Raw genomic sequence first — 13,381 nt, 5'->3', positions numbered from 1 at the left:
CACCCCAAGCAAGGCTGACAGGAAGTGCAAAGGCCCTGGACTGAAACAGAACATACTCAACCATGTGGAGAGTGGAGGAAAATGACATGAGGAGTCTAGATTTTATTCTGCTTGCAAAGGAAAGTGAGTTATAGTTAAGATGCGATTAAATTTCCATTTTACAAAAATTACTCTGCCAAGTGCAGAATGAACTATAGTGAGGCAAGATGGAAGCAGAGAGACCAGATGGAGGATAGGGCCATGGCTCAGATTGGGTTCCTACTAATGGAGAATATCAGAAATGCTCTGATTCAAGATATATTTTGGAGAGAGAGGTGATAGGAAGTATCATTTGATGGGCTGAATGTAGGCTAGGGAGAAAGGATTCATGAATGTTGCTAAGGCTTCTGACCCCCAAAACCAGGCGGTGGTGAAGCCACTGAATGAGATGAGGAGCATAGGGGTGGCGGGCAAGGGATGGGACCCAGATTTTAATTTTGGCCATGTTAAGGCTGAGATACCCAGCCAATGTGTCATATAGGAGCTCAGGGACTGGACTGGAGGAGTAAGTGTGGGAGTCACCCCCACAGAGAGGGCTGGATAGGAAAGCACTGAGAAAAAAGAAATGTGTAGAACTATTTCGATGTTCTCATGTGAACACTTACTTAGTGCAAGTGTTAGGAACTCTTATACGTACCGGTGCCCAGGAAGTAATGGTGCTGATGACAAACCAGAAAGAAAAGATTCCAAAGGGGACAGCAACTACTTGGCTCTCGCTGGAAGGTTGGCCCACACCCGGTTACCAGATCTAATCATTTTGGGGGAGAAGCTACATAACCATAATTTCACATAACGCTTCCCAACTTTAAAGTGCTTACTACTAATTTTTAAAGTTTTTTTTCTTTTTTTTAACATTATGGAAAAAAACCAATGACCTTAGTTTAGCACCTCCTGGCAGTTCAGGGTGCTAGGGTGACAAAAATGAATATGATATAATCCTGACCTCATGATCTACTCAGAGGTCCGCTAGAGCTCACAAACTAAGGCAATAAACAGAGATAAAATCTCTACTATGCTGTATTCTGTACAATGATAGAGATATGCGCACATGAGCATGGGGACCCAGAAAAGGGATACTTAGGGTGGAGGAAGGGGAGGCAGAAAGAATAGCAGGAACAAAAGCACATGGGTAAGAAATAAAGCAAACAGGCATAAATGGAGAGCTATTAGCAGCTCCGTGCTGCTGGAGAGGAGGGAGAAATACACTGGTCTTTCAGTGGTTTGGAAGGTCAACAGGGGACAAGTCATTCTTGATTGTATATTTCTGCATAAACGAGAATACAAGATCATTCTTCTACCTTTGAGGCTATACATGTAATAATGTAGTAGCTCATATATAATGACATAAGGTGTTAATTCTTACTTCTACATAAGCACCAAAACCTAAGTGGTCACTTAAGGACCTTGTTCCTCATGGACTGTGTCTGTCATGCTGTGTCAGCAATGGTGGTTGAAGGGTTGCTTGCACCTTTGCGGTCTTACTGCCTTCAGGGCTCTGCTGCTGCACTGATCTTTCCAATACAAATCCACCTACATCCCTCTCCTTTACCTGTCTGCCCTGCCAGGGTCTGCACTCTCAGAGACTGCTTTTCATCTTGTAACCTAGTGCCAGGGGCCATCTGCTGAACAGAGGAAAAATACCCTCAAAAGCACCCTCCACTCATCACTAGCTCTGCAGTGTCACTGACTAAATTTATTAGATGCATACAGCTCCCATGGTCATTTAAGTAAGAAACAGAACTTAAGACCTTATAGCTATCAATCTCTTATGTGTCATTACAGTATTAGTCTGCTCTCTTCATCTAAATCTTAAACAAAATGTTAGCAAATCTAATGTTGGCAATGTATGAAAAAGATACTCATGACCAGGTTGATCACATCTATTGCGAGGCTGGGTTAATCTTTGATAATTCATCAAGTTCTACACATACTGTGTATTTTCCTTACACTTTTTTTTTTTTTTTTGAGACAGGGTCTCATTCTGTTGCTCATACTGGAGTACCATGGCACAACTGTGGCTCACTGCACCCTGCACCTGCGACCTCCCAGGATCAAGGAATCCTCCCATCTCAGCTTCCTGAGTAGCTGGGACTACAGGCACACACCACCACACTGGGCTTTTTTTTTTTTTTTTTTTGGTAGAGATGGGGTTTTGCCAAGTTGCTTGAGCTGGTCTTGCTCCTGGGCTCAAGCGGTCCCCGACCTTGGCCACCCAAAGTGCTGGGATTACAGACATGAACCACTGCACCTGGCCTCAAAAACTTTTTTTAAAGCCATTTTTATATAAAGGCTACAGTATATTTTCCTCCAAAGTTGAAAAGCACTTTTCTCATGGCTAGGAATGAATATTTAAATGCATTGTTTTTCCAGACTGATGCATTGTTTTTCCAGACTTTCTGAAGCTAGAAATAGTACTAATACTCAACACCAAGTATTACGTATGTGCAGAGGCTTGGGGAGGCATATAGGATTTAAATTTGAAATTTGTTGCTAAACTCAACCAAAACAGAATGAATCATGAGACCTGCAGAAGGAATCCTACTTGAGAAATGGTGAACCATCCAAGAGTCAATTAAAAATACCCTAGAATAAAACTAAGTTGTAATCTAGTAGATTACATCTAAGGTGAGAAACAGTATTAACTTATACTAGATTGTCTTCATAGTGTCTTGGAAACAGCCAAATAGCAAGAAAGGGGGTGGGGCTTTTTCACAGAAAGGAGGATGTTCTGTGATGTGAGAGAATTATGGTGGTCACTGGAGAAAAATAGTATTCTTACTGTTAAACAGAAATAGTTTGGAAGCCAGGATGAAATATCCCCTCAGAAAATCCAAATTCCTGGTGGATTAATATCTTATTCATCACACAACAACTGTTTACCAACTGGGCTGCCAAGATACACACTTTCATGTCATTCTGCTGCTCAAAACCCATCAATGACTTCCTATCTTACTCAGTCTTACGAGGACCTGTAAGCCCCGCATGATCTGGTCCCTCACTACCTCTTGGACTTCAGTTTCTAAGATGCTCTCAACTGTTCACTCAACTGGAGCCGCACTGGCCCCGTTTCTTACACAAGCCAGCTACAGTCACTCCTGAGAATTTTGTTTGTACTGTTTAGAATCCTCTTCTTCCAGATAATCCTACAGCTTGTTCCTCATACCTTTGGGTGTCTGCTCAAATGTCACCTTGCATTAGCAAGGTCTTTTCAACTATGCCCCCTGTGCCCTTAAGACCTTTCCCCCAAGTCACTCTCTATATGACCCTTAGCTTTTTTCTCTGTAGTTCTCAATACATCTGATATGTTTACATTGGTCTTATCCCACCAGAATGTAAACTCTACAAAAGCAAGAATTTAGTTAAGTTCACTGCTGTATCCCCAGTGCCTGACACACGGTAGGTATTCAATAAATATTTGTTGAATGAGTGAATAAATAGGACAAAGGACTAACAGACATGAAACTTCTAACTTCATCCAGGCATATATCCTAGTATACATCAATAAACTAGCTTTTACATTTATATATCCTATATTAATATGTGTCAGTCCCAAAAATCTGATCAACACTAGCTACACAAACAAATTGAATTTCTGAACCTATCAACCTCAGACTCTTGACTTTGTTGATTCCACCAAGATACCATCACTATATGAGGCCCCAGTTTGGACGGCCAGCCAGGGTCACTGTGACATCACTCTAACTAAAAAAAGAAACTCACCTGTGCAATAATGGAAAGAATGCCAAGGACTGCTATAAACGCTGCAACACTTTCTGGTGAAAACTTCATTATCTAGAAGGGTTTCCAGAAAAGGTAACATTAATGAATACAAATGTATACCAGATAGAAAACTAATGCAGCTACTTGTATATTAACATTAAATGGGCCAGAAAAAAATAAACGTACTTCATTTATAAACAAACAATTCCTCAGAGGAAATACAACAAATCTTAACATACTAAAAATGCCTACTTATCCATGGTGAGTCCCTCAATGTGGATATACTAAATTGGAGATACTTATCAAGAACTCAGAATCATTTTACAAATAAATATTGCAGTATTTTGTGCATTTTACATGTATTGGTTAAAGGCTTGATCTCCGTCTAGTGAGACTAGTGTCAGGGAGGAAAAACCTTGTTTTTGCTCTCATTTTGGCTAGCTGCTCTCCTTACATATGCCCTAAATCACAAAGAAGCTGGAGCAGGTGAAGGGGTTAAATCATCCCATCACTTCTATAACCAACAAATAAACTCAAACCACCTATACGGACAGGGAAAACTATCTTTCTCCCTAAGCCAAATATCTTAATATACCAAATACCCCCATAAGAAATGCATAAGGAACATCAACCACACGGAATAGGAGGTTAAGTCTAGTGGACCAAATGGTATTCATTTTTTTTTTTTTTTTTTAATTTTGAGACGGAGTTTCACTCTTGTTACCCAGGCTGGAGTGCAATGGCGCAATCTCGGCTCACTGCAGCCTCCGCCTCCTGGGTTCAGGTGATTCTCCTGCTTCAGCCTCCCAAGTAGCTGGGATTACAGGTGCCCGCCACTACGCCTGGCTAGCTGTTGTATTTTTAGTAGACATAGGATTTTGCCATGTTGGCCAGGCTGGTCTCGATCTCCTGACCTCAGCTGATCCGCCCACCTTGGCCTACCAAAGTGCTGAGATTATAGGCGTGAGCCACTACACCAAGCACAATGATACTCATTTTTAAAGGCCACTTCTATTATAGTTCTCTCAAGATTAAATATTTTTATTAAAGCACTAGACAATGAAAGAAAAGTCCACCTTAGTGGAAGAGGATTTTACCTGTCTGAGGTATAAAAAAAAGCTGGAATATTGGCCTGCCTCCGGTAGGTAGGAAAGAAACACCGTAATGCAGATCAGCAGCACTATGGAATCTTGGCCGACTTTTTTTAAGGACTAGAACAAGAAAAAGATTGATTGATATAAGGTTTTCTACCAAAGCCACTGAACTATTCTTAAGAATACGCAGAGATTCCTTTTAGAAGTGTACGCATGGACAACTAGTTGTCCTTTTTATTTATTTCATATTCCCCAAACTATTCTGAAAAGTATTTCAAATGTTAAAAGAAAAACCCAAGATGTTTTCCCAAAAGAAATATCCACAACAAAATATTAATGCTGCACTGAATCATGCACTTTTTTATCAAGGAGAGGGAAAAAGTATAAACTTACCGCAAAAGGGTCAGCTTGTTCCCAGGAAATGGGTGCTCCCCAGGATGCCGGCCGCATTTTCTCAGGCAACGACTCTGGCACAGCAACAAGGATAAAACAAATATCTAGCAAAGCTATTGCTGTAGCTAAGACCACCACCAAGCTGTCCCCATATACTCGGCCAAGATAAGCTCCAATTGCAGGACTGGTGACTAAACTTGCAGCAAATGTTGCTGAAACCTGCAAGAAATTAAGGATAGATAGAGATTAGTCAGGCTACCTTTTTTCTTCAACACCACATAACTCCTTTCATAATCTTGATTTATGTCAGACCTTCCGTTGCTCACCCTCCCTTTTCTCTTCCTACCTGTGCCATTTACCTTTTTTTTTTATGAGGGCGAGAGCAGGGGAACTGGGTCTTGCTCTGTCGCCCAGGCTGGAGTGCAGTAGTGCCATCACGGCTCACTGTAGTCTTGACCTCTCAGGCTCAAGAGATCTTCCTGCCTGAAGATCTCCTGATGGGGCCACAGGCACACGCCACCACGCCCAGCTAATTTTGTTTATTTTTTATAGAGGTGGAAGTCACACTATGTTGCCCAGGCTAGTCTCGAACTCCTGAGCTCAAGCGATCCTCCCACCTCAGCCTCCCGAAGGGCTGGGAGTACAGGTATGAGACACCAAGTCTGGCCCCACTTTTCTTATACTCTCTCCTTTGGCAGGAAAAGTAAAGAATTAGATTCTTGCCTAAAAAACAGCCTGGGCAACATGGAGAAACCCTGTCTGTACCAAAAAAAAAAAGAAAAAAGAAAAATTAGCTGGGCATGCTGGTGTGCACCTGTAGTCTCAGCTACTTCAGAGGCTGAGGTGGCAGAACTCCTTTGAGCCAGAAAGGTGGAGGTTGCAATGAGCCATGACAGCACCACTGCACTCCAGCCAGGGTGACAGAGTGAGACCGCATCTCAAAAATAAAATAAAATAAATGATAGCCTCTCAGGACACTGTCTTCAAACTTTCTAAGCCTTGGAGCCCTCTGTTCCAATAAATCCTACTGGCAAATTCATAGATAAAACAGATTTTTTTAAGAAGCCTGGCTGTGATGGTTCATGCCTGTAATCTCAGCACTTGGGTAGGCCAAGGTGGGAGGACTGCTTGAAGCCAGAAGTTTGTGACCAGCCTGGGCAACATAGCAAGACCCCGCCTCTATTTAAATTTTTTACCTTTTTTAGTTGAGGAAGGGTTGAGAGCCCAGGCACTGTACAAACACCCCTCCTTGACTGCCAGTCATGCTGGTCCTTAGGGTAGGGGTGTCTAATCTTTTGGCTTCCCTGGGCCACATTGGAAGAACTGTCTTGGGCCACACATAAAATACACTAACAATAGCTGATGAGCTTAAAGAAAAAAAAACCGCATAATGTTTTAAGAAAGTTTATGAATTTCTGTTGGGCCATGTATGCAGCCTGTGGACCATGGGTTGGACAAGCTTGGTTAAGGGCATCTCCATAAACCCTTAAGTGCTCTCTGTGAAAGGAGTCTAAAATCCACTGCTCTAAGGAAATCCAATTTCATTGTGACTTTCCAATATTAAAATTAAATGAACGTTTATCTTGATACATACTGAAGGGCTAGCTGAAATAAAGCTTAAAGACTTGGAGGTTCCTGTTCTCATCAATAATATGTTAAGCCCTGGAACAAAACTGAGCTTGATAATCTTTTTAGTTGGCAGGGTTAGGAAGAATGAAATCACAGATAAATTAAGAACATCTCTAAAACTCTGAGGAAGTCTATTTTTTAAGCCTGGTGAAGATGAAGATTAAAGTTGAAAAGGACACGAGTAAAGCAAACCTGTTAACTGCAGACATTTCTAGCCTACTGGACAACAGCCTACAAATTAGCAGATGTGACAGCAGGAAACACTTCATAAAAACAGCACTCTTAGTCAGGTGAAGTGGCACCTGCCTATAGTCCCAGCTACTCGGGAGGCTGAGGTGGGAGATCACTTGATCCCAAGAGTGAGTCCAGTCTGGGCAACATAGTAACACCCTGTCTGGAAAGGAAAGAGGAAAGGAAAGCAAAGGGAAAAGGAAAGGAGAAAGGGGAAAGAAGAGGAGAGGAGAGGAGAGGAGAGAAGAGGAAAGGAGAGGAGAAGAAAGGAAAAGGGGAAAGGGAAGAGAAAAGGGGAAGGAAAGGGTTAAAAAAAGGGAAAAGGCTTAAGGGGAAAGGGGACAGGAAAGGAAAAGGAAAGAAAAAGAAAAAAGAAGGGAAAGGGAAAAGGAAAGGAAAGGGAAAAGGGGAGGGGAAAGAAAAGGGAAAAGGGGAGGGGAAAGGAAAGGAAAAGGCGAGGGGAAGGGGGAAGGGAAGGGAAAAGAGAACGGTGAAAGTGAAAAGGAAAGGGGAAAGTGAAAGTGAAAAGTGGAAAGGAGAGGGGAGGGGAGGGGGAAGGGAAGGGCAAAGGAAAAGAAAGGGGAAGGGAAGGAAAGGAAAAAGGACTATATTCTTTCAAAGCATAGAGATTAATGCTGGCATTTTATTCTGTTTCTATGCCATTTTTGACTTTTGGATGGAGAACTTAAACTTCACAAGAATGCTTACTTGCAACTCTTGCTTAAGGCAAGCAATTCAATTTTCAAAGGTCAATTATTTGAACAAGTACATAAAATTCTAGTAATTTCAAACATCTAGCTATCAATCAAATGTCCATCAACTGATGAATGGATAATAATATACTACACAGCAATCAAAAAAACTACTGGCCAGGTGCAGTGGCTCATGCCTGTAATTCCAGCACTTTGGGAGGCTGAGACAGGTGGATCACTTGAGTTTAGGAGTTTGAGACCATCCTGGGCAACATGGTGAAACTCCATCACTATAAAACATACAAAAATTAGTAGTCCCAGCTACTCGGAAGGCTGAGGTGGAAGGATCACTTGAGGCAGGGAGGTAGAGGGGAGACAGAGGCTGCAGTGAGCTGTAACGGCACCACTGCACTCCAGCCTGGGCAACAGAGTGAGACCCTGTCTCAAAAATAAAAAAATTAGCTGGGCATGGTGGAATGCCTGTGGTCTCAGCTGCCTTGGAGGCTGTGGCAGAAGGATCGCTTGAGCCCAGGAAGCCAAGGCTTCAGTGAGCCGTGATCATGCCATTGCACTCCAGCCTGGGGGATACAGCAGGACCCTGTCTCAAAAAAAAAAAAAAAAAAGAAAAGAGACAAAAATAGAACCTATTGATCTATAGTAGCAACATGGATCAATCTCAAAAGATTATGCTAAGTGAAAGAAGCTAGTCTGAAGTTTCTAGAAAATGCAAAACCATGGTGACAGAAGCTAAATTGTTGGTTGCTTGGGGTCACAGGTGGAGCATGGGGATGGATGGCAAACAGGGCTGAGGGAACACTTTGGGCTGATGGAAATGTTCTATAACTGGGTTGTGGTGGTTTTTTAAATGGTATTTAATATATTCACATGTGGGCCAGGTGCCATGGCTCACGCCTGTAATCCCAACACTTTGGGAGGCCGAGGCAGGCAGATCACAAGGTCAGGAGTTCAAGACAAGCCTGGCCAATATGGTGAAACCCCGTCTCTACTAAAAGTACAAAAATTAGCTGGGCATGGTGGTGGGCGACTGTAGTCCCAGCTACTGGGGAGGCTGAGGCAGGAGAATCATTTGAACCCGGGAGGCGGAGGTTGCAGTAGGCCAAGATTATACCTCTGCACTCCAGCCTGGGTGACAGAGCGAGACTCCGTCTCAACAAAAAACAAACTATATATATACATACACATACATACACATACACACACACACACACACACACACACATACATATAAATATATATATTCACATGTAGTGGTTATTTTGTTATTGCAGCCCTAGGTGTGGTTTCAGAGGGACCCAGATCTCAGCAGGGCTCTGGCACAAGTGTGGGGAAAGGGAAAATGGTTCTCACTATGAAGGTCACTGAAGACGTTTGAGGGCATTTACAGAGATCACATTTGTGACACAGTGAGCAAAAGTCAAGAGTACAGTTGTTTCATGTCATTTCCCTTCTCCTCAATTCTCTCCACTTGGTAGCCATTTCTTTCTGCTCAGAAAAAAGATCACAGGGGTCACCCCACACCCCCCAACCCCTTTTTTTTTTTTGAGACAAGTCTCGCTCTGTGGCTCATGTTGGAGTGCAGTGGTGCGATCATGGCTCACTGCAGCCTCAACCTCTCAGGCCCAAGTGATCCTCTCACCTAAGCCTCCCAAGTAGCTGGGACTACAGGCACACACCACCACACCTGGCTAATTTTTAAAGTTTCTGTATAGATGGGGTCTCACTATGTTACCCAGGCTAGTCTCAAACTCCTGGGCTCAAACAATCCTCCTGCCTCAGCCTCCCGAAGTGCTGGGATTATAAGCCACTGCACCCGGCCCCTCCAACTTTTTTTTTTAAGAGACAGGGTCTCCCTCTGTACCCCAGACTGGAGTGTAGTGGCATGATCATAACTGCAGCCTCAAACTCCTGGCCTCAAGCAATCCTCCTGCCTTGGCCTCCCAAACTGGTGGTATTACAGGCACATGCCACTGTGCCTGGCCACTTCCCCACCTTTTTTCTGCATCCATATTATTTCTAGAAGATTTAAGTGGTTTTTGTTTTGTTTTTTGCCAGAACATGCCTTAATACACAGAACCTCCAGATTGAAAATTGTTAATTTCAAAACTTTGGCTATGGGAAAATAAATTACGTCAAAAAAACCAAACAAACCAACCAACCAACCAACCAACCAACCCCAAATTGGGTTATGGTGTTGTTTGCATAACAGTATAAATTTACTAAAATTCATTGAACTATACTCATAAAAAGGATAAATTTTATGGTATGTAAACTATAGCTTAATTAGACTATTTTTTTAAAATCCTGGCTATCATCAGCCTCATATCATTTAATGTTCCAAGTTTACAACTGAAATCATTAGTTCTTTTTCTTTTTACTTTTTTTTTTTTTTTTAAATAGAGACAAGGTTTCACCATGTTGGCCAGGCTGGTCACAAACTCCTATCTCAAGTGATCCGCCTGCCTCAGCCTCCCAAAGTGCTGAGATTACAGGTGTGAGCCACTGAACAAGCCAGAAATCATTAGTTCTTTTTCTAAGTTTCTCTCTGTAGGTGTTTCCTCCCCAAAAATCTTATGATTCTTCATTATAACGTCCTTTGAATCAGAAATCAGTCCCTTTTAAAACTAACTCAGCCCAACACAATATTCAGTCCTTATTTATCAAAAGGTATTTGTCTCACATTTACCGAAATGCATCACTGTCCTATTTCTGGCTATTCAGTAGTGATCTATTATTGTGCCTACAGTAGTCATTCTATTACTAGGCTTTTTTCCTTTAATTCCTAGATTTGATAGATGACAGATTATACTGCCATAATTTAGTTTACCAAAACAGCGTTCAGCAGTTGGCGAAATACCACTGTGGCTCAAATCTGGCTAAGTGTTTCTTACGTTTTTAAAGAGTTTATAAACATAAATACACATGCAAAAAGAAAAGAATGAGACAGAGACTACACGTGGCCCACAAAGCCACAAAAAAGGTTTGCTGATCCCTGAGCTAGATGTTAGCCTGTTGTATTTTAGATTAGACATTAAATGAGTAGTGATTTTTTTTAACTCTTGACATACTAAATAACTCTTATTTTTAGGATTCTGTTAAAAAGAACTCTACAAGGTAAAATATACTATAATTTCAATTCTGACATGTGACTTATAAATATCTCCTAAATGAAAAGTATCAAAACTTACATAGCCTTGTACTGCAAAAAAATTTTAAATGTAGTCTAATGAATGATTTTATTACAAAATATATTTTATTCAAGAATCTTGTAATGCAAAGGTTTGCACTCCTTATAATAATATTTATCTTAAAAACAAGGCATTTCTCAGCAGATACAAAAGGTATAGAATAAACATACATACCAGTCCATAAGCCATACTTCTTTCATGCTCTTGGGTTATATCTGCTACGTATGCAAATACCACAGAAAAAGTCACTGCAAAAACCCCAGAAACAGAGATAACAGCAAAGTACCACCTAGGAATGAAAGATAACAAGAAATGGTTAGAGCAATTACCATTGTTTTAATCTTCTTTCATTTTTATAAGTTAATTAAGTGTAAGAGCAGCTCATTTCAGTCAACAGCTTACTAGGATAGTTCATGGATTAACTATTCCATAAATATAAGCCACAGATATTATGAAAACACAGGGCTAGAAGGAGCCCTTCAATAGCAGCTCAGCTACTACAGGAATACTTAAAACTAGATCATGTATTCAGGCAAATCTTTTGACCAACTGTTGAACTGTTAAGTGGTTTTGCTTTTTCTGCCAAAAACAGCAACAAACTAAAGTCTATTATAATCCATTACTGTTTTTCACCACGACACTAGATAAAAAACAAAATCCAGTAAACAAGACTGAGGAACAAGTTTCTTCACATTTATTTTGAGCCTCTATATAGTAACTAAATGTTTTCCGTAAGTTATCTTTAGCTTTTCAAATGCTGGCAAAACAAATAACTCAGTTTCACACAGAAAAAACCTATATGGCAGTATTCAGTGTTCATAAAACTTAGAATAGACAGTTACTATGAACAGTGAACAAAATATTTAAAGAGTAAACTATATTTTGCTATAAATAATTCCAAAATAGCTGGGAATAAGAAGTTTCTATTGTAATACTGATGTTTAGTTTCTGCAAATCACGTATAATCATAATGAACTTTCAAAATATCATTCCACCAAGACTATCACTACTAAAATTTTTCTAACACACTGCTTAACACAGCAAATTCTTTGTTCATTCCATGTTCAATCTTTGGTAAGATTGCATGTGCAGGAGTGGCCTTCATCAAAGGCTTGGTCTATTAGAGTTGTATCTCATCTACAAGAAGAAGATCCTGCCCCATATAAACCTTTGGGCCTTTGTAGATAACACCATGGAAATAAAGCCCATCCATGATGTAGAACTAACATTAATACTCACGAGTAAAAAGAACATTAGTCAGAATCAATCTATAAATCTACAACTAAATTGGGCTCTGACTTTAGGACAATTACTCCCAAAAAGGGAGTAACAAAAAGTTAGCTTTCCTTCCCTTGCCTCCTGAGTGGAAAAAAAAAAATACTGATTTTAATCAAGGTGGCCTTGAGTCCAGACTCTTGTAACTAGGAGCAGCATATCCCTGAAATCTGACCAAAGAAATGCAAGCAGAGGTGGGATGGGAATTCTGTAAAGTTTCCTTAAAAGAAGGTGATGTGCTCTTCTTAGCAACTCCTTCCACCTTGCTATCAGTAGTATGACTTGATGGCTGGAGCTCAAGAAGCCACTTTGTTCAGTGAGGTGAGAGATGAGGATGGAAGAACAGCAAGATAGAAAAAGTCTGCTCCACAGGAACTGCCATACCAGCTCGACACTGCTCAACTGCAGACCCTTTTTCACATGAAAAGAGAAATTTGATTTTTAAGCAACTATTATTTTGGGTTTTGATATACAGCAAAACCTATTCCTAACTAATATAGATAATGACAAACTTTGTGTCTGTTTTTAACATTCTATATAAGAAAAAAAGTTAGCAATCCTATCCAGTCCCCAAAATATTGTTTTGAAATTTGGGTTCTGGAAACCAAAATTAAGTTAGCCAGAAGTCTAGATGCCTCCAACAGTGTCATCTATTTCTAAAATCTTTATGAACTATTACCTACTATATTTTTAGAGGCCTTCTTATCTGTGTGAAAGAATAAATGTATTAGAAAAATAAAATTAAAACCTCATAACCAAGATGGCGCAAGTGAAAGAAATAAAGGAACATTAAGAAAACAATAGCTGAAAGTGATATTTAGTTGCTATAATCTAAATGTGCACGTACCATGGGCTGATCTTCATTAAAGGAATTGGGGCACATGTGAAAAACACTGTTAGCAGCAAGAAGGATTTTCGGCCCCAAACATCAGAAAGAGCACCAATAAGCGGGGCACTAAGGAATGACAACAAACCCTAAAGAAATTAAATAAAAAAAATGAATACCACACATCTATGAACATGAACCAAAAATAAATCATTTTACTCCTATAGAAAAATTTTCAACAACTTTGTTTCTAAAGTAAATATATCACAAACTTTT

General features: G+C 40.4%; 1 protein-coding gene across 5 annotated transcripts in view; it reads right to left on the bottom strand.

Moving 5' to 3' along the window:
- Positions 1-13,381, bottom strand: part of MFSD14A (major facilitator superfamily domain containing 14A) — a 63,838-nt gene that overhangs the window by 27,236 nt on the left and 23,221 nt on the right. For all 5 annotated transcript variants that reach the window (XM_063625595.1, XM_063625599.1, XM_063625596.1 and 2 more), the window contains exons 4-8: positions 13,127-13,254; positions 11,179-11,293; positions 5,247-5,465; positions 4,857-4,970; positions 3,760-3,831 (exon numbers count right to left, since the gene is read on the bottom strand). In XM_063625595.1, coding sequence (XP_063481665.1) covers positions 3,760-3,831; positions 4,857-4,970; positions 5,247-5,465; positions 11,179-11,293; positions 13,127-13,254 — 648 coding nt within the window. The remainder of the gene's footprint in view (positions 1-3,759; positions 3,832-4,856; positions 4,971-5,246; positions 5,466-11,178; positions 11,294-13,126; positions 13,255-13,381) is intronic.

The sequence above is a fragment of the Symphalangus syndactylus genome, chromosome 12 (genome assembly GCF_028878055.3).
Source record: "Symphalangus syndactylus isolate Jambi chromosome 12, NHGRI_mSymSyn1-v2.1_pri, whole genome shotgun sequence".
Lineage (NCBI taxonomy): Eukaryota > Metazoa > Chordata > Mammalia > Primates > Hylobatidae > Symphalangus > Symphalangus syndactylus.
The sequence above is the reverse complement of the archived record's forward strand: the minus strand, read 5'-3'. Positions and strand labels throughout refer to the sequence as shown.